Source organism: Tetrahymena thermophila (assembly GCF_000189635.1).
Source record: "Tetrahymena thermophila SB210 genomic scaffold scf_8254417, whole genome shotgun sequence".
Taxonomy (NCBI): Eukaryota; Ciliophora; class Oligohymenophorea; order Hymenostomatida; family Tetrahymenidae; genus Tetrahymena; species Tetrahymena thermophila.
In genome coordinates this window covers 250593-272172 of record NW_002476199.1, presented here as the reverse complement: position 1 = coordinate 272172, position 21580 = coordinate 250593, and the positions used below count along the sequence as shown (strand labels likewise).

The window sequence follows — 21580 nt, the reverse complement described above, 5'->3', positions numbered from 1 at the left end:
GGTTTTGGTTCTTGGTTTAGCAAATTGCATTAATCTCTCAAATTTGACACTTGAACTTGGGTAAAAACACTTTATTTGTTTTGGATTGTGATATTTTGAATTATAAAAACTAATTAAAAACAATAAAGCTCTTTTTTCTTTTTGTTTTTATTGTGCTTGCTTATTTTTGTTAATTTATTTAGCTCATCCTTTTATTTTCAAATTTTTACTTTTATTATTAATTAATTAATCTTATTATTTCATATTTTTTCTTCATTTTTTCTTTCTAATTAACTATTTTATGATATATTTTTTCTTCAATATTTAAAAAGTAATAATTATATTGGTGACGAAAGTGCATCAGGCTTAGGTTCTGGTTTAGCAAATTGCATTAATCTCTCAAATTTGACACTTTACCTTGGGTAAAAACAGTTTATTTGTTTTGGATTGTGATATTTTGAATTATAAAAACTAATTAAAAAAAATGAAGCTCATTTTTCTTTTTGTTTTTATTGTGCTTGCTTATTTTTGTTAATTCATTTAGCTCATCCTTTTATTTTCAAATTTTTACTTTTATTATTAATTAATTAATCTTATTATTTCATATTTTTTCTTCATTTTCTCCTTCTAATTAACTATTTTATGATATATTTTTTCTTCAATATTTAAAAAGTGATAATTAAATTGGTGACGAAGGTGCATCAGGCTTAGGTTCTGGTTTAGCAAATTGCATTAATCTCTCAAATTTGACACTTGACCTTGGGTAAAAACAGTTTATTTGTTTTGGATTGTGATATTTTGAATTATAAAAACTAATTAAAAACAAGAAAGTTCTTTTTTCTTTTTGTTTTTATTGTGCTTGCTTATTTTTGTTAATTCATTTAGCTCATCCTTTTATTTTCAAATTTTTACTTTTATTATTAATTAATTAATCTTATTATTTCATATTTTTTCTTCATTTTTTCCTTCTAATTAACTATTTTATGATATATTTTTTCTTCAATATTTAAAAAGTAATAATTAAATTGGTGCAATGGGTGCATCAGGCTTAGGTTCTGGTTTAGTAAATTGCATTAATCTCTCAAATTTGACACTTAACCTTCGGTAAAAACAGTTTATTTGTTTTGGATTGTGATATTTTGAATTATAAAAACTAATTAAAAATAATAAAGCTCTTTTTTCTTTTTGTTTTTATTGTGCTTGCTTATTTTTGTTAATTTATTTAGCTCATCCTTTTATTTTCAAATTTTTACTTTTATTATTAATTAATTAATCTTATTATTTTATATTATTTCTTCATTTTTTCCTTCTAATTAACTATTTTATGATATATTTTTTCTTCAATATTTAAAAAGTGGTAATTAAATTGGTGACGAAGGTGCATCAGGCTTAGGTTCTGGTTTAGCAAATTGCATTAATCTCTCAAATTTGACACTTGAACTTGGGTAAAAACAGTTTATTTGTTTTGGATTGTGATATTTTGAATTATAAAAACTAATTAAAAACAATAAAGCTCTTTTTTCTTTTTGTTTTTATTGTGCTTGCTTATTTTTGTTAATTTATTTAGCTCATCCTTTTATTTTCAAATTTTTACTTTTATTATTAATTAATTAATCTTATTATTTCATATTTTTTCTTCATTTTTTCCTTCTAATTAACTATTTTATGATATATTTTTTCTTCAATATTTAAAAAGTGGTAATTAAATTGGTGACGAAGGTGCATCAGGCTTAGGTTCTGGTTTAGCAAATTGCATTAATCTCTCAAATTTGACCCTTGACCTTTAGTAAAAACAGTTTATTTGTTTTGGATTGTGATATTTTGAATTATAAAAACTAATTAAAAAAAATGAAGCTCATTTTTCTTTTTGTTTTTATCGTGCTTGCTTATTTTTGTTAATTTATTTAGCTCATCCTTTTATTTTCAAATTTTTAGTATTATTATTAATTAATTAATCTTATTATTTCATATTTTTTCTTCATTTTTTCCTTCTAATTAACTATTTTATGATATATTTTTTCTTCAATATTTAAAAAGTGGTAATTAAATTGGTGACGAAGGTGCATCAGGCTTAGGTTCTGGTTTAGCAAATTGCATTAATCTCTCAAATTTGACACTTGAACTTGGGTAAAAACACTTTATTTGTTTTGGATTGTGATATTTTGAATTATAAAAACTAATTAAAAACAATAAAGCTCTTTTTTCTTTTTGTTTTTATTGTGCTTGCTTATTTTTGTTAATTTATTTAGCTCATCCTTTTATTTTCAAATTTTTACTTTTATTATTAATTAATTAATCTTATTATTTCATATTTTTTCTTCATTTTTTCTTTCTAATTAACTATTTTATGATATATTTTTTCTTCAATATTTAAAAAGTAATAATTAAATTGGTGACGAAAGTGCATCAGGCTTAGGTTCTGGTTTAGCAAATTGCATTAATCTCTCAAATTTGACACTTAACCTTGGGTAAAAACAGTTTATTTGTTTTAGATTGTGATATTTTGAATTATAAAAACTAATTAAAAACAATAAAGCTCTTTTTTTTTTTTGTTTTTATTGTGCTTGCTTTTTTTTGTTAATTTATTTAGCTCATCCTTTTATTTTCAAATTTTTACTTTTATTATTAATTAATTAATCTTATTATTTCATATTTTTTCTTCATTTTTTCCTTCTAATTAACTATTTTATGATATATTTTTTCTTCAATATTTAAAAAGTAATAATTAAATTGGTGCAATGTGTGCATCAGGCTTAGGTTCTGGTTTAGCAAATTGCATTAATCTCTCAAATTTGACACTTGGCCTTTAGTAAAAACAGTTTATTTGTTTTGGATTGTGATATTTTGAATTATAAAAACTAATTAAAAACAATAAAGCTCTTTTTTCTTTTTGTTTTTATTGTGCTTGCTTATTTTTGTTAATTTATTTAGCTCATCCTTTTATTTTCAAATTTTTACTTTTATTATTCATTAATTAATCTTATTATTTCATATTTTTTCCTTCTAATTAACTATTTTATGACATTTTTTCTTCAATATTTAAAAAGTGGTAATAAAATTGGTGACGAAGGTGCATCAGGTTTTGGTTCTGGTTTAGCAAATTGCATTAAACTTTCAAATTTGACACTTGACCTAGGGTAAAAACAGTTTATTTGATTTGGATTGTGATATTTTGAATTATAAAAACTAATTAAAAAAAATGAAGCTCATTTTTCTTTTTTTTTTTATTGTGCTTGCTTTTTTTTGTTAATTTATTTAGCTCATCCTTTTATTTTCAAATTTTTACTTTTATTATTAATTAATTAATCTTATTATTTCATATTATTTCTTCATTTTTTCCTTCTAATTAACTATTTTATGATATATTTTTTCTTCAATATTTAAAAAGTAATAATTAAATTGGTGCAATGGGTGCATCAGGCTTAGGTTCTGGTTTAGCAAATTGCATTAATCTCTCAAATTTGACACTTGAACTTCGGTAAAAACAGTTTATTTGTTTTGGATTGTGATATTTTGAATTATAAAAACTAATTAAAAACAATAAAGCTCTTTTTTCTTTTTGTTTTTATTGTGCTTGCTTTTTTTTGTTAATTTATTTAGCTCATCCTTTTATTTTCAAATTTTTACTTATATAATAAATTAATTAATCTTATTATTTCATATTTTTTCTTCATTTTTTCCTTCTAATTAACTATTTTATGATATATTTTTTCTTCAATATTTAAAAAGTGAAAATTAAATTGGTGACGAAGGTGCATCAGGCTTAGGTTCTGGTTTAGCAAATTGCATTAATCTCTCAAATTTGACACTTGGCCTTCAGTAAAAACAGTTTATTTGTTTTGGATTGTGATATTTTGAATTATAAAAACTAATTAAAAACAAGAAAGCTCTTTTTTCTTTTTGTTTTTATTGTGCTTGCTTTTTTTTGTTAATTTATTTAGCTCATCCTTTTATTTTCAAATTTTTACTTTTATTATTAATTAATTAATCTTATTATTTCATATTTTTTCTTCATTTTTTCCTTCTAATTAACTATTTTATGATATATTTTTTCTTCAATATTTAAAAATTGGTACTTTTTTTTGTTCTTTCTTTATTAATTTATTTAGCTCATCCTTTTATTTAAAAGTTTATTCTATTTTGAAATTTATTTAAAATTTACACAAATTTATTATAAAATATTAGCCTAAAGCATGAATCATAAAAATTCAAAGTAATAAGCAAGTTTCTTAAATCAAAAAGATTAGTTGTCTTTAAAAATTTATTCTGATTATAAACAAGTCACGAAAAAAGGATGAATAAATATTAAATGCTTGAATAATATTATATAATATTTTGAAAAGTTTTTTTAAATCTAAAATATAAACTGATAGATAGATTTTATTATTGATTTTATATTTATAAATATTATTCATATTTATTTTTGTAAGTAAATAAATTATTTATAAAAAATAAAAAAATTAAATTTATTTAAATAAATTAATTCCTCTTAAGTAACCTTATGGTTTCTCCAAAAACGATCAAATAATTTGAACTTTAAGTGTTATATTATTTCTTTATAAATTGTATAAATGCCAAAAATGATATGTTTACTTGTGTAGTATTTTTTGTTTTATTTTTAGTTTTATTAATATCAAAAATTAAAATTAATTTAAATTACTTTTGTTAAAATATCTATAAACTATATTGGGTATTCATTATAAAATCATCAATCATAATAAAAATAAAAATCTAATTCTTTGAATATGTTTTGGAAATTTCTTAAAAAAAGGCTTAGTTGGATTCAATCCAATAATATATATATTAGAAATCATAAAAAGTTTTAATATATCTTGATTCTATAACAAAAAAGAATGTATATTGCTGCCATAAATTCTAAAATACGATATCACATTTTTTACTTAGAGATACAAAAAAATATCACTACTTTTATTGTTTTTAATAATTGTAAATGCAAATTAATTATTTAATTACAACCAAAAATTAAAACCACATATATTAATTAAATTAAATTTAAATTGACAGTGGTAACAATAAATTTTTAACTCTTGAATAAAAATATACCTTTTAAAAAACAATGGTTTTAAATTTATGCTAAAGAAAGTTGACTGTAAAATTAATCCTAATTTATACTTTTACTTATGAATAAATAAAAATATTTTTTTAATTTTATTTTATGTTTTTACTTTTAATTATTATATCTTCTTTTTGAATATTTTTGTAAATAAAGAATTATAAGCTGTCCTCAATAATATAAATTACCATTTTTGTTTTTTTTATTCAGAAAGAAATTAATCGCTTAAAATCAAAATATACTTATGTCTAAACCATGATTATTATTAATCCTTGCTTGTTCCTGAAAAATTTTATATGGTGTTAATATCAATAAATATTATTATTAAATTAAAAAATATACAAGAAGAGATTCCTAAAAAAGATACCTGTTTAAAAATTGAACATAAAATCAAAAAATATTAAATAATTCAATACTTTAAAGTAAACTATTTTTAGAAAAACTCAAAGAAAAAGTATTAATTAGACAATAAATTTAAAAATGTTCAATAGGATCTTCAAGTATCAATTTGCTACTGCTACACACACTCCTTTATGTATTATTGGTGATGGTACAGCTAGTTTAAATATCTGCCTAACTTATCCACAGAAAAGGAATCAATTTAAGCTTTTTTAAAGTTTTTGATCCCTCCAGATTCCACTACTACCTACCTTCTTGGACCATAGTTGGTGGTAGTTTGTATGATGCAGAAAAATCATATAGAACTTAATAAAATCTATTAAACAAGAAAATTAACTTCATCTTTAATGTTGTAACTAAGGTTATCCCAGAGTAAAACAAGTTTATCACTGACGATGGCAGAGAATGGACCTATGATCACCTCATTATTGCGACTGGAATAAAGGTCGATTTCAAACGAATCAAAGGTAATTCAATTTAAATCACAATTCTAAATAAAAAAAGAGAGAATAGATTCCTGAATCATAATAATTATTTAAGTAAAACTCAAGAAAAAGCATAATAGATACTAGGGAGAAATTTATATTATAAAAACAACAAAAAAAGGAGAAAAATCAAGAATAAACATTTTAATTTTGATAAGTGTCAATATATGACATAATATAAATTATATGAATAATTTATAAAAGTATATTTATGTTTTTGATTACAGAAACATCATAAAATTTAATAAAAAATAAATTATCAAATACAGATATTAAAATGTATTTTTATACAAAAAAATTTAAAGGAAGCATTTGATGACTCTAACTGCCCTGCATGCTCTATTTATTGGAAAGACTATGCTACTAAATTCAATTAATTTGCTTAAGAATTTAAAAGAGGCAAGTCCGTCTTCACTGAACCTTAAATGCCTATTAAGTGTGGTGGAGCTCCTTAAAAGGTTTTGTACTTGAATGAAGAGCGTTTAATGGTGTGAGAAACTAAACTTCAATAGAATTCCATAAAACTATAACTGTAGTTTTTGGTGTTCCTAAATATAGTGCGAGCTTAGCTGAAATTATCAAACAAATTTTTTATTATAAACTTTAAATTTGCATTATCATGAATATTTTTTTATTTTTATGTATGTTTTTCAGTAAGCTTTTAAAAATTATTATTCACTTAGTTAAATAAAATAAAATTAGAAACTAATTCAATATATAAAAAATAGTAGAACTTGAAAAATATTATTTATAGAGCAAATTAAAAATTATTTTAATAGAACAAAGACTTAAATGCAAGAAGCTTACCATCCTATATCATTTGTTAGCAAAGTGTTTAAAAAGCAGGATTATCTAGAAAGCAGTAAGTTTTTTAAACATATGTAGGGGTGTATTAATAGAGAAAAAATTATTAGATAATAAATATAGCGATTTTGATTCTTTGAATCAAATATTTTTCTCAAATAAAAGTAAAATATTTGACAGTGAACCTATTATTTCTAAAAAGGCATTTTAGAATAGAAACTATGTTGATTCTGTTGGATAAGCTATGCAAGATAAGTTTTCTAAAGAGGATTTTATTTCACAAAATAAAAGAGATTACAGCTCAATCAATTACTCTATTCCTAAAAAAGCTATTACTTTAGAAGAAATCAAGTAAAAGCGAAATTAAAAAATAGTATTTGGGACTGATGGTTTTTTATATTTCAACTAAATTATTTAAATTTTAAAAGAAAATGTATTAATGAATAGATGTAACAAAAGAATGGTAAAATTCTGAGAAGTAGTAGTAGTTTAGAAAGTATGATATTGAAGAATTTATAGCAAAAAATGATGGCTCTATTTTTAAGCTACACAGTAAGGCAAACCAAAGAAGTCATAGCCACAAATTTGATTTTTACAATTTATGTAAAAATGAAAAACCTATTTCGAATTACAATTAAAATTATTAGCAATAAAATTAGCTTTAAAGCTTGAACTCTAATCCCTTTTTGAACTAAGAAAAATTAAAAACGATAGAAAAATTAAATAGGGATAATATTCAATTAGCTGGTTTTGGAAAGAAAGATGAAGATTATATGAAATCTGAATCAATGGTAGCTTATACTGGCAAAAAAAATGATAAAGCTTCAAACGATAACATTTACAAATAAATGATAAACAAGAGATACCATCTGCCTTTGATTTTAGGAACTGAAAAGTTAGACTATGAAAAGTCATCAAATCTACCAAATTAAAGTATTGGATAAAATCAGTAAGAAAATAAATAAAACGAATAGGCAGCCTAATTGAGAAGTAAATTCATGAATATTTTTGTTTAGCAATTATTAAGTATTTCCAAAATATTATCAAAAAGGAAGTAATTTTGAACTTGGATAAGAGAAATTTTAAGATTACAAGAAGAATATGGAAGGAAATGATAAATAAGCTGAATTTATTAATTAGTACAATTACAATTAAGAGTTATACAAAAAACAGCTAAATAACAATAGATTTGATTCGGTCGTCCTAGGAGAATAAAAAAATAATGATCTAATTTCAATAACAAAAAGTGAACTTCCTTAATTTAGAACTAGCAGATATGTTGAAGCCAAAAAGAATAACTACAAGATGATAAATGATGTAAATAAAGTAGAAGATAAAGACATTTTTGGGTCAGATTTCAATAAAGACTATTACAAATCTGAAAAATAAGATTAGTAAATAAAAAATTATAAATTGAGAAAATTAAATAATAAAAATGTTTAAATTTATTTAGGTATTAATAGTATAATGGTGTTAGACCCAATAAACTTAGTGCTTTATAAGAGCAATCACTTAGATACAGTAGCATAAAGTTTGACGACTTAAAAAATCCAGAATTTATTTCGATAAATTAATCCTCTTTTATATCTCCAACCCTTTTAACTAGAGAAAAATCTATTTTATAGGCAAACCTTGAAAATAGTGTAAAGAAATAGCCTGTATAGGATTATATTTTTGGAGTTAAAAATAAAGATTAGAATTTAACTACTAATTAGGAGCTAATGGCTGCACCAAAGAACGGTGTACCAAATAGCTTAGGGGATAGGCTTTTTAATTTAAAAATGTCTCATTTTTAGTTAGGGTGAGAAAATTATTTTTTATTTATACTAATAAAAAAATATCTAATTCATGCTTTAATGTCCTCTTTCTGTATTTATAAATGAATGTTTTCGCTATTAATTTTACAACTGCTTTATTTTTATTTAGAAATTTTAATAAATAGAAGTGTTTTTAAACAAAAAAATTAAATTAAAATGTATAACAAATTTTATAAAAGTAATGATTGATAGATAGATATATTAATTAATTAATATATTGATTATACTAATAATATAATTTAACAAAATCAACTATATTTCAAAAAAGCAAAAATGTCAAAACCCGCACCTTAAAAAAAGGTACCATCTAAAGTTAACCTCCCTCCACCAGAGGCAGAGCCAGTTAAAGAAGAAGAACCTTAAGTTTAATAGCATATAGAAATGGAAGGATTTGGAAGGTTTGAATATAGAAATGGTTTGGTTTATGAAGGTTAATGGAAATTAGTAAATGGAGTAAAAATGAAACACGGTGAAGGTGTGCTTATATTTTAAGGTAGACTTATTAAAAATAGAATTTATATAAATCTCAGAAATAAATGCAGAAATGAAACAGTTTGAAATAATATTTATTTATATGTTTTTGATTATAAAAGGCAGTACAAGTTATGAGGCAGGTAATGAAGAATATAGAGGATCATGGCAGGAAGATAAAATGCATGGATTTGGTGTATATAAGTACTTAGTTTATTTTTTATAAAGCTTTTTAATAATGCATAGTGATAAGAATAAAGAATAAACTATAGAAAAATATTTTTAATGAAAGAGAATTTAAAAAATAACCATTTTAAAATAAAATAAAACTAAAAGATATACAAGCGGAGCAATTTACACAGGAGAATGGTACAAAGGAAAATAGCAAGGAAGAGTAATAAATAAATTGCATTAATATAATTTAAAATAATTAATTTTACATATTTAAAAATGGATAGGGCACCTACGAATTTCCAGATGGAACTCTTTATGAAGGTGAATGGAAAGATCATAAAATGCATGGTGAGGGATACTTTGTTGATAAAGATGGAAATAGATGGGAAGGTATTTATTTAGATAAAGATTATATTTATTTTTGAATTAATAAAATTAATCAAAATTTATTAGGAGAATTTGTTGATGGTGTTTACTAATCCAAAATGCAGAAGGAATTAAAAATGGAAAAAATGCTAAAGAAAAAAGAATTAGAAATTAAGCTTAGTTCGACATAATTCTTTGATAAATTTGCTGAATCTTTTGCTAAAAGTGATAAAAAAACCATGAAAGAAAATCTTCTCCCTTATTTTGTTACTTAGGAAGAAATTAAATTATATGTGAATGGTCCTTATCCTAAATTTGAAGATAAAGCTCCAGAGAAATGGTTTGATTTAAATTAAATTTTTTAATGAAATTTTTATATTTTTGTTATTTTATAGGAATGAAGTAATAGCATTTGTTAAAAATTATACAATGGTAAATGTATTAAGACACGGATCTAATGCTAAGATACTTTAACCCAGTAATGTTTTAAGTAGTTAATTTAATGGTTTGGGATAAATTGTTGAATTCTAAAAAGATGAAGGAGATAGGGTAGTAAAGTTGGTATTATGCAATGCTCTTGAAAATAGCTGGACAATAGTCTTTTTTTTCGACTCCGCTGAGCCTGAGAAAAAAGGGAAAAAATGAAATAAACTATCATTTAAATTTGCAATTTTATAAAATTAATTTATTTTAGATGATTAAATTAACTACAACATATATTTATATTACATATATCTGTTCTATAGTAAGCTAGATTTTGTAACTAAGAAATTAATGTTATGTTTTTTTTAATCAGTAAGATAAATTTAATGTTCTACCTTTATTACAATCAAAGAAAAGTATCAAACAACAAACTCTTTATTCAAAATAGTGTAAAAATAAAAAAGATCATTTTATATACAGTATTTTGTTATCTAACTTGCTGAAATTTTGAAAAAAAGTATTCTTATTATAATAATTAAACCTAAAATCAAAAGAGAATGTGAGAACTTAATTGTAAAAATTGCAATAAATATTATAGATATTTATTTATTTTTTTTTAATGCATCAGAATTTACATTTGGAATTAGTTCTTTTTTATAATAATCACTTACTACTTAATAACAAATATTCTTTTATCTTAGATATAAAGAATGTATAATTTTTTGATAATAGCTTTAGCTATGTATGTATATATGCTTTATTATTTCTTAAAAAACTAAAAAACTAAATTGTCATAAACTATTGGTTAATTTATTTTGTTAATAAATATATAATTAATCAATTTAATACTAATAGAATATACTTTCATCAAAAAAGCTAGCTCGTGTTATACATTTTTACTGGATGCTATGAAATAAAAAGTACCTTTGTTTATACCAGCAGAAAATTTCATTCCAATTGAAAAAGAAAATATATCTGTATTTTTTTAATTGGATTAATAATTTCCATTTACAAATGTATTTTAAATCCCTTTATTATTTTCAGGTTGAGATAAAGCAGTAATTTTAGTAGTACGATGGAGTATTTAGGAAAGATAGTAGCTCGAGCATTTAAAATCGATTAGAAAATTAATAGGCCAATCATCACAATGATGTGTAAAAAACCCCTCAAAGTAATAGTTGAATTTTACTTTTAAATATTTTAATCACTTAGTCCTTAAATTATTTTAATAAATCCAAATAAATACCTTTACATATTTTGCATCCAAATTTTAAATGTTTTTTAAATCATTAGCATAGGTAGCATAGAAAAATTATTTAAAGAATTAGTCTATATCTAGTAAATAAGATAAAAATACATTATTTGATGATAGCGATTTCGTAATAACTGAAGACAGTAACGAAAATGGTATTGCTGCAAACTTACAATCGCTAGATATGAAGCGCTATTCGGATAGAAATAACTATTTCAATAACAGTATAAGAGTTTTTAATCTTCAAAAAAACAAATCCTATTCAAATTTTTAAAACAGTAATGATAGCTAATAAATAAATGAATTTTAAAATCACCAAGCCTTTTCCTATAGTTAGCATTAGAGCTTGGAGTTTTTTAATGATAATAAGTAATAATAGTTGAGTATAAAAAAGGAGATTGAACACAATACTTAATATAATACAAATAAGTCAAATATTTCAAATTCAAAAACTGAAATGATTGTAATGAAGATAAATAAATTTGATTACGAGCTTTAGGAAGAAATAATTAATTCACAGAGCAAATAAAATATATTAAATTAAAACTGTAATAATAAGAATATTTAAAACTCTAATCAAAGCCACAAATAAGGTAGTTTGGAAAACATAATAGATATTTAGGGATCAGATGATGTGTAGAAGTAGTAGTTTTAAAGTAAATAACAAAAAATATAAAATAAGATTTTAAATAATATATGCTAAACTAAAGGAGTCCAAGAAAGTATGCTCAAAAACAACAAATAAAAAAATGAGTAATAGTTATTGCATGAATCAGCAAAATTAGATGATTAAATCACTAATTAAATCTAATTGATTAAAGGTTGTAATAGTTAAAATAAAAGGAATTCTACAAATTGTTAATAGGAGGATAAAACTTAATAAATGTAAAACTCGTAAGTAAGAGGAAGAAAATTTAATTAATCAGAAGAAAATATTAAAGAAGATGTTAGTCCCTCTCCTCCAAATATTTCGAGAATAGAAGTTCAGAATGAACAGCAAATACATCTTTTATATATAGCTAAAAATAATAATATGACAAGATAAGAAAACAATAGATATCAATCTGAACCTGTCACACTCTTTATGAATAATGATTCTGTTTCCCTTTTTCCATAAAAAGAATATTGTGCTGCTGGTGGTGACATATAAACAGAAAATAATCAAGAGATTGAAATTATAAATGATGACTTTAATATTTAATAAAAATAAAATGTGATTGAAGTTTCAAATAATTCTTTTGAACAAGAATAAGAATAAGAACACACTTAAAATATATAAAACCACTCTATCTTAAATTCAAATACTTTTATAGTTAAAAAGAATCCTGTAACTCCACCAAGATAATAACATAAATTACAAGAATATACAAATAATAATAATAATAATTCATTTTTTCACTCACCAATAGAAGATTAAAAAAATATTAATGAAAGTGATTTTTTTTAAAAGAACAGCAGCCTTCCAATTCTAAAAGCTAATTCTGATTTGGATGCATTTAGATTGCATAACAAAATGTTAGACAATTAGTAGCTAGCAGATTATTAGTTTTGTAATTAAAAAAAAGATACTGAGTAAACAAATTCAGTTATAAATGAAAAAGATATTTCTTAAATATTACATCATGCAGAAAGAGATGATTTGAAAAGCTTTCCTTAAACACCTAATAAGATACTAAATTCTAATAGTATAACTGTCTTTTTCCAAAATTAGCAAGAAATAATCAATTTAATTTTTTAAAATGACATTCTTTCTTTAAAGAAACTTATTTAAGGATTTTCTAATTAATAAAAAAATATTCCTGATTCAAACGGTAACACTCTGCTTTACTTAGCTACTAAACTCGCCTTAAAATAAGACAAATATTTTGATATCTTTAAATATTTACTTTAGAATGGAGGAAATCCGCGAATTAGAAACAAAGAAGGGTGGTCTCCACTTGATGAAGCTATATTTTTTGTAAATTTAACCAAACAATAATTTATTAATTTTTATCTTTGTTGTTTTTAAAAAATAGAAAAATGTCAAACTTACTACAACATTATTTGAATATATATACCAGTCAAAGAAGAAAAAAATTACTGAGTAATTAATTTAATTAAATACTTTGCTTCCATCACTACCAGATTGCTACATAGAAATAAAATGGCATTTTGAGAGTATGATACCATTTCTTGGGTACTTTGCTCCATCTGACACATTTAGATTTTGGAAAATAGGGACAAATTTTAGGCTGGACACTACTTTGGTTGGATTCAATAATTTAAAATGTAAAAGAAGAAATATGAGTCTGCTATTTAAAAACTAATAGTTGTATCTAGTTAACAAATCAAATAAAACCATCACAGACCCTCAAGAGTAGCTTGATACTGAAGAAAAGAAAAAAATTATACAAGACTTATTAGAGTCAAAGCCTTTCAACAGTTCTTTTGATGTAACATAATGTACTGTCTAACCATCAAAAGCATGGAATGGAAAAATAATTAAGAAGAAAATAGCAAACTACAATGCAGAATAGTAAATTAATCTTTCAGTATTCTTTTTAACCTTATTTTATTAAAAAAAGATATAATATGAAACTTACTTATGAGTACATCATCAAAAATAAATCAGAGATGGGTGAAAGCATATATGAAAATAATGACATCTACCAAAAATCTCTTTTTAATCATAAAGAATCAAGCAATAATCCTCACATTGTAAGGTCAGCATCTATTAACAATGATGCAGTCAAAAATAATAATAAAAAATAAATATAAACTTCTCATTCCAAGGAAAAAGAAATAAAAAAAACTACATTTAGTTTATGGATGTCTAAAGATTATCCCATACATTTCAAAGTAAACTTAATAATATCTTCTAAAGCTAATATTTATTTTTTAAAAAAGTAATTTTTGCCTGTTTTACAAGTTTTAGAAAGAACGAACCCTATTTTGTCAAGACTAAACGAATTTCTTAATAAAGATGTAAGAATTCTCAATTAAATTATTACTTATATTAAATGTATATAGCTGACTAGATTAACTTATAAATTTGATAAAATAAGCTAAACATTTTTCTAATAAATAAAGGAAGTTAAAACCCTATTTTAAAATGAAGGTTTTCCAGTTAAAATATAAATTCCTCTCAACTACACAATTAAAAGTACAATTGATTTCTCCGATTTCAAGTAGTTTATTTAATTTTTATTCTTTTGATTATAAATAATTTTATTTAAAATAGATTTTTAAACAGCCAGTCAGAAGAACTTAAAAATATTTTTGATATAGATCCAACATATTAAGTTATACCAAGAAAAATAGCTTAAAAAACATTAACTAGATCTAAGAAAAGAATGATATTAGCCAATATGATTACTGCTTGAAAATTTTGTTATATTTAAATTACTACCCCTACCTTCCTTCCTATTTACCATTTTTCAAAAAAAAAATAATAATAATTAAACTAAATTTAAAGTTTATAATTTAATTAAATATATTTTATGTACATATTTTACAAAAATTATATTATATATAGTTTTGTTTTTCAAATATTAAGTAAGTAATTAATTGTAAAAGTTTTTTAATTTTTATAAAAGATACTATGTATTCTATTTGTATGCTGCCTTGAAAATATGCAGTAACTCAGGGTGCTATATATATATATATAATATTAAAATTAAATAAGATAATAAAAATATTTTAAACTATTATATTTTTTATAAGATATTGATTGATGGTGATATAATAATAATAATATTAATATATAAAAAAATAAAATCAAATGATATAGCTTAAATAAATTAAGAGTTTTTTTAATTATTTAAAATAAGTTAATATTTAAATTAAGATAATAAAGCAATCATTCATATAATTTAGGAATAGTAAATTATTCTTTATTTTCATTAGTATATGAGGGAGAAAGGTTTCCATTAGACTCGCTTGAGGGTTTATGTTGAAGCTGTAACTCTTACTTTAAATTTTTTAACTAACTACTTTCCTTTACTTGGAACTTAGTAAGATTTTCGATTTATTATTCTTAAATCTAGAAAATGTTTTCGTTTTAATCTTTTTTTTCTTCAATATTTTCATTTTGAGAAAAATTAATGTTGGCCTATTGCTATTATTCTAATATTTTTTATTAATCTTCTAGCATCAGTTTTTCACTTTCTTTTGCTCTTGCCTGAAGAGGTCTATTTTTCTTTTTATTTTCATTAGGAGGATTGAGAGCATCATATTGCTATTCCAATTCTACAATTAAGGTTTTCGAAAATATGAAATCTTTACAAGCAATTTTAAAGAATTTATCTTGATCAATTATATTGTTTTCATACTCTGAAAAGTCTTTGAGTACTAAAAATACTTCTTCGAAAGATTTAGCATTTAGAAGTCTCTTTTTTTTAAGTTTAAGCATAGCTAAAGCAACTCTATAAACTATTTTCCATTTTTCAAAGAAGAATATATCCATAATTCTTAAAAAATATTAGAATGGCAAAACAGAACTAAAGAGAGTCATATACCAGCTTGTTCCAAATGTTATTGATTCAATGCCATAATTTTGGAAATGTTCACTAATATCTGGCAAAAATTTTTTTACCAAATGGTCATGCACAAACAACTATTTTCTGATACTAGCTACATCTTCATACATTTTTTTACAATCATAATTTTCTAAAAGACTTATAATCATATAATAGGACTCTTCATCATTAATATAAATCATAAATGCCTTTTTTAAGATAGAATAAATTTTAAAAAAATCTATTATTTAATTAATTAAAAATTAATTTAGAAGATTATGTTTAATTGAATTCATGTTAAAAAAATGCTTATCAGAAATTATATTTGACCTTTTTTATTTTATTGTAGACAAAAACGCCATTTAAAATCATTCTAAAAATAAATAAATAAACAAATAAATCTAATCTAATAATATACAGCTGCTATGAAATTTAATCCTTAGCAATATCCCATATCTTCATGAGTTAAGGAGACGGCTTTTAATACATTTTTCAAAGATTCTATTCCAGTATTTTTTTAATCTCTAAAGAGTTAATGATTTGGAAAGGTTCTGTTCAAATCCGCATCAATATCTGTTTCATAAGGAAAGTCAGCTTGCTTGATGAGGTAGTTATATCCCTAGTTAATATATTTTTTTTTAAGTGCTTCTATTTGGCCAAGGTGGGGCCAAACTTTCAGTCTGATTCCATCAGGAATTCCTTTTCTAATTCTAGTTTTTAATTTCTCATTTTTACTTTAAATTAGCTATTCAATATTTGGTAGCATTTTTCTCCATTTCTCAACTCTCGCATTAACTTTTTTCAGTTCTTTTTTATCACTTTACATGCTAATTTTTGAAAGAGGAAGATAAAAGCCATACTGATCATAATCGTATTCTTCTTCTTACTTTTTTTTAAATGCAGCTTTTGCGGCCATAACCTAAAATCTTTATCTAAAGCTTTTTTTTTAATTAAAATTTAGTTAGTAAATTTTTCAATTATAAACTAAGAAACAAATTATTATTCCTTTAAATGAAAACATCCAATCTATGATTAATTTTTCAATCATAAAAATAATTACTATTATTACCTGTTAATAAGTTAGTTTTAAAAAAGTAAATTAACTTGATAATAATATTTTAAGATGATTTATAGTAAGAATAAAGCATTATATAATTAGTAAAATATAATATTAATTGAGAAAATTGCTCATTTTAATGATACTTTCTTAAAATATTATTAAATAAGTAAAAAGTAATTTCAAATTTTATTTATACAAACAAGAAGATAAAAGAAATATGAAATAAAAAAGAACAATTCATATTTGTGTTAGATTAATAGTGTTATCTTTTTAACAAAATAATAGAATAGATTTAATAAAAAATTGTAAAAATATTTAAAATGTAATCTAATATGCAAGGCAATTAAGAGTGAAAAAAAGTTGGATATTACATTTTATTGCTTTAAAATTTATAATGTTTAATATACTTACTTATATTTCTGTAATTATTAGATGAATAGTAAATATCAAATAACATTACATCCTTCAAAGTTAACAAATATTATTTATTGGCTTTTGATTTTTTCAATTATTAATGTAAATTCACGTTAATTATTTTAATCAAAGTTAATTAAATTTAAGCCACGCAATTTTTATTGACAATAATATCTAAAAAATAGATAATTAGGTATTATAAAAATATTCATAAGTCAACTCTAAATTATCTAAAAGCTTGTTGGCATAAAGAAATGAGCTAGCTACAGTCAGCATTTTTGATTGACAAAGAATATACAGTAATTAAAAAAAAATTATCTTACTCATTTTTTATTAGTTTCGCATGATGATTTACCATCTTTATTATAATAAGGGTCCTCTGCAAGTAGAAGGATATGTGAGAAAGCAATCAAAACAGCCTGATTAAATTGATAAGTCGATATATTTTAAAATTGATCTCGAGAATAAATAAATTGAACGTGCTCCTTCAAAGTTAGATTTTAACAAATATCATAAAATTGTTTTATTTTCCGTAAATTTATTACCATAATTGATTAATATCATAATAAATTATAAATTAAAGCTGTTATTCAATAAAATTTTTAGATGATTCTCACTATTATTTTCTCTTAATGAAGAGACTTTTAATATGTATTTATTTTTAAATTTAGGAGATTCTATAAATTCATTCAGCTACTTAGGAAAACTAGAAATCATGGGGTTATTATATTACTTTTGAGTATAAAACAAAAATGAAAAGACAGTTAACTTTAATATTGGAAACAGCTCAATTATATTAGCTATTTACCTTTGCTCTTTCTTCTATTTACGATTCAGCAAGGAAAGAGCATTTATTAATCAATTAATAGTAAAAGTAAATACCATCTAATTAAAATGAATATTTAAGTTAATAAAATATCTCATTTACTACCTCTGATCCTGCAAAGCTAACAATAAAAAGAAGAGTAGATATTTATAAAAAAAGAAATTAATCTGCTTCATCTACTAGGCAAAATAATTAAATTTTGAATAAAACTTGCAATTTAGATGAAGAACCTGGTAAGAGATAAATGATAGATAATCCTTACTCCCAAGAAATATCCAAAAAATCCTCTGAAAATTCTAAAAAGTCTTAAGAAATAGTATTGGACTAATATCAAAATCACTTTTTTGGAAGATGTGTAAACAGGGTTATCAAAACAGTTATTAATCCAGAAGTATCTAAAGTGTTATAAGAAAATTAAGAAAATAAAAATGTAATAAAGCCTAAAAATGATAAGAGTATTGTCGAAACTAATGGCTAAAATGCTAACAAAAACTCTTAAACTGAAGTAGCTAGAAAGAATTTTAGGTATAGCAATTAAAATTATGGAAATGATGACTAGCAAAGTCAAAAAAATTACAATCAAAATGTCTCTTAAACAGTTCCACAAACTAGTATTCATACAAAAAGACCTTCGATAGTTACAGAGAGAGATCAAGGCAATTAAAATTAATATAATAGTATTGCAACACCACACAATCAAACTATATCGACTATCACACCTAGACATAGCAGTATAAGTGCACGTTCCAGAAAATATAAAAGATAGAAAAATATAAGCTTTGATTCTGGGAATCCTTCTTAAACATTAAATTTCTATGCTGAAAGTAACAAGAAAGGAAATATTGTAGATAATTAAATTGATAAGTTAAATAAAACAACTCTAACTTGCAATTATTATGAGCCTAATATATATATTAAAAAGCAAGAATATGAGATTTAAAATAATTCATAATTCGAATAAATTTAAAGTAAAGATCAAGACTTTTATCCTTCTTTTGCAAAAAACTACAGTAAAAACCAAAGAGTTACAACTATGAATGTAAATTAAAATATTACTTTTTCATTAAATTAACTTTTTATTAAAAAGGAAAAAGATTAATCAGAATGGAGTTTAGCTTCTATTAAATCTCCTAAAATAAAGCCAGATGATAACAAAAAAGAGAGCACCACTTAATTTTTTCCTCCAGAGCAGAAAAAAATAAAAATAATTCGAAAAAGAAGTTCTAAACTCTCGAATACTATGTAAATTATATTAGTCATAAGTTATTATTATTATTTTTACTATTAATTAGAGAAGACGAGATTGAGACTGAATAGTAAAATTAATTAACAGCTCTGTCAAACCAGAATAGTTCATCTTTGAAATCTAATCATTTACTTTCAAATCTATCGAATTTTAAATTAAAAACTGAAAATAATAAAGAGTAAAACTAAGAATATATTTAGGATTATAAAGAAGAAGCAAATACTAAAAATAAAAATGTAAATTAGCAAGAATAATCAAATATTATACTAGAAGAATAGTTAGAAACTAAAATTGATACATAAAAAAACTAGTTAAGCAAATAAGATACTTTTAATGCACATAAAGAGTAGTAAAAATAAAATAATAATAAATTATAATAGGAAAATATTTAACAAATGTAACACTCATCTTTACTTCGTCCAAATAGCTCTTAGAATAGTAATCAAAACTCATGCTCTCCAAAAAAATATGGGAATATTCCAAAACCTTAAAGTGGATAAAAGTCGGTGTAAAAAAATGTTGAGTTGCTAAAATGTAATAATATTAATGATTAAGATACATAAATGAAAGAGTAAAAGCCTTAAATTAATGCTTATTTTAAGTAATTATACGATTTCAACTTAAATAAAGAAATGCAAGATGATGATTTGAATGAAATTGAAAATATTGATATAGATTCATATAAGATAATATTGCAAAAAGAACCTAAAAATATTGAAGATGATAATCTATTCATGAGCAAAATAAGTAAAGATTCTAAAAATATTGAGATGAATACTGATCAAGAAATTAAAAAGTTAGATATAGATGTGGAAAATAATAAAATTTTAATTTAAGATAAGCCTAAATCTCTTTCTCCATTAAAAAATAAAACAAATAAAATTTAATAATAAATAATTAATCCGAAATAAGAAATATCATCATATTAATTTAATTAATAAATTAATGATAATTCGTTTCCCCAAAATAAAAACCTGTCAAACAATTAAAAAAGCTAATTTACAAAAGTTTTAGAATAAAATTAAATTGAAAATTCCCCTAAAAACTAACACTTGAAAAAAAATTCTAACAAATAAGACTCAAATGAAAAAAATACAAAAAATATAGAAAATTAAAATTAACAAGAACTTATCCCAATAAAATAATAAATTTAATAACAGGTTCAAGATAAATTTATAGATCATAATACATAAAAATTACAATAAAATAAAGCATATATTAAAGAGACTGAATAAAATGCACCAACAATCGAATATCATGATTTTGATAATTCTTTTGATAAGGATGATGTTGAAATTGAAATATTTTCTTAAATCAAAAAAGTTGATGAAATTATCAAAATTATTGAAGAAAAAACTTCCTCAGTTTTGCAAAATAATAAAGAGCCTGAATAAGAAAAATGCAGCCTTCAATAATTATAAAATAAATCAGATGAAATTAATTAAATAGACAACATTGATGATATAGAAAATTAATTACAATAAAACAATAGTTAACAGTATACAGAATAAGACTAACCGATTGAAAGTAACAGAAGTGGTACATAAACAAAAAATAATGATTAAAATTATGATTGGAATTGTATGAAAGATCCTAACTACAAACCTACTACAAGTCCTCTTAAAGAAAGATTATACATGGTAGAAGAAGAAACATCCTAATAAAATCATAATCAGAAAACTAACGAAAATGATAACAAGTAAAGCGAGTTAATGATAGTTATGGTTAACAAAAACTAAAATATTCACCATAAGAAAAAAGAAAAACCTATTTTAAGGCAAAGAGATGTATTTTCTGATGAATTTTGGAATCCAGTCACTAATCCAAGGAATTACAAAGTGACAAACTAACCTCCAAATCTAAATGAGACTAAATAAAATAATAAATAAGTTTTAGTTCCTGTAAAAGTAACCTGCTAAAATGATGACTTGGATCCAAAAGATGGTGATAAATAATAAAAATAATAAGCATAAAAAAATGACAATAAAGTAATAAATGATCAATATAAAAACGAAAATAAAAATATTTAAAATTAAAGTTAAAACATTTCTTACTAAAATACAAATCTTTTTGATGAGGTGAAAGATTTTTTCAAAATTTAAGTTAGAGGAAATATGTAAAAATAATAATAGCTACAGCAATAGCAGCAGCAGCACTTTGATAATAACAGTCAGAATTAAAAAGATGTAAAAGCAAATAATAATTAAATTTAAATATAAAATAATTATGATGATTGGGATGATTATTATTGATTGATTTTCAATTAGATTAAATTCAATAAATTAATTTATTAT

The 21580-nt window shown here is 22.5% G+C and overlaps 7 protein-coding genes across 7 annotated transcripts; 6 read left to right on the top strand and 1 right to left on the bottom strand. All coding sequences in view use genetic code 6, as the record gives it.

Annotated features, from left to right (window-relative positions):
• Positions 1-311: 311 nt before the first annotated feature.
• TTHERM_000732902 (cyclic nucleotide-binding domain protein) lies at positions 312-3829 on the top strand (the record flags this gene model as incomplete). Its single annotated transcript, XM_012799885.1, has 11 exons — positions 312-401; positions 653-742; positions 994-1083; positions 1335-1424; positions 1676-1765; positions 2017-2106; positions 2358-2447; positions 2699-2788; positions 3027-3116; positions 3368-3457; positions 3709-3829. Coding segments are annotated over 11 exons (1021 nt in total), but the record flags the coding sequence as incomplete, so codon positions are not given.
• Positions 3830-5733: 1904 nt separating this feature from the next.
• Positions 5734-6431, top strand: TTHERM_000732901 (hypothetical protein; the record flags this gene model as incomplete). The annotated part of the gene is made up of 2 exons (XM_012799884.1): positions 5734-5919; positions 6243-6431. The coding sequence occupies 2 exons, from the start codon at positions 5734-5736 to the stop codon at positions 6429-6431; spliced, it is 375 nt and encodes a 124-aa protein (XP_012655338.1).
• Positions 6432-6729: 298 nt separating this feature from the next.
• Positions 6730-8546, top strand: TTHERM_00732900 (hypothetical protein; the record flags this gene model as incomplete). The annotated part of the gene is made up of 5 exons (XM_001023688.2): positions 6730-6799; positions 6852-7130; positions 7189-7731; positions 7793-8135; positions 8195-8546. The coding sequence occupies 5 exons, from the start codon at positions 6730-6732 to the stop codon at positions 8544-8546; spliced, it is 1587 nt and encodes a 528-aa protein (XP_001023688.2).
• Positions 8547-8685: 139 nt separating this feature from the next.
• TTHERM_00732890 (MORN motif protein) lies at positions 8686-10420 on the top strand. The gene is made up of 6 exons (XM_001023687.2): positions 8686-9051; positions 9152-9233; positions 9366-9423; positions 9488-9593; positions 9657-9909; positions 9965-10420. The coding sequence occupies exons 1-6, from the start codon at positions 8832-8834 to the stop codon at positions 10212-10214; spliced, it is 969 nt and encodes a 322-aa protein (XP_001023687.1). The 5' UTR covers positions 8686-8831; the 3' UTR covers positions 10215-10420.
• Positions 10421-10762: 342 nt separating this feature from the next.
• TTHERM_00732880 (GPCR-chaperone protein) lies at positions 10763-14606 on the top strand (the record flags this gene model as incomplete). The annotated part of the gene is made up of 8 exons (XM_001023686.2): positions 10763-10912; positions 11037-11163; positions 11286-13201; positions 13260-13759; positions 13809-14082; positions 14131-14208; positions 14314-14411; positions 14465-14606. Exons 1-8 carry the CDS (start codon positions 10901-10903, stop codon positions 14604-14606), a joined length of 3147 nt encoding a protein of 1048 aa, XP_001023686.2. The 5' UTR covers positions 10763-10900.
• A 476-nt stretch (positions 14607-15082) lies between these two features.
• On the bottom strand, positions 15083-16656 carry TTHERM_00732870 (rab-GTPase-TBC domain protein; the record flags this gene model as incomplete). Its single annotated transcript, XM_001023685.1, has 2 exons — positions 15083-15949; positions 16159-16656. 2 exons carry the CDS (start codon positions 16654-16656, stop codon positions 15083-15085), a joined length of 1365 nt encoding a protein of 454 aa, XP_001023685.1.
• Positions 16657-17354: 698 nt separating this feature from the next.
• On the top strand, positions 17355-21538 carry TTHERM_00732860 (hypothetical protein; the record flags this gene model as incomplete). The annotated part of the gene is made up of 5 exons (XM_001023684.2): positions 17355-17513; positions 17588-17746; positions 17886-19079; positions 19128-19282; positions 19333-21538. The coding sequence occupies exons 1-5, from the start codon at positions 17469-17471 to the stop codon at positions 21536-21538; spliced, it is 3759 nt and encodes a 1252-aa protein (XP_001023684.2). The 5' UTR covers positions 17355-17468.
• Between the last annotated feature and the right edge of the window lie 42 nt (positions 21539-21580).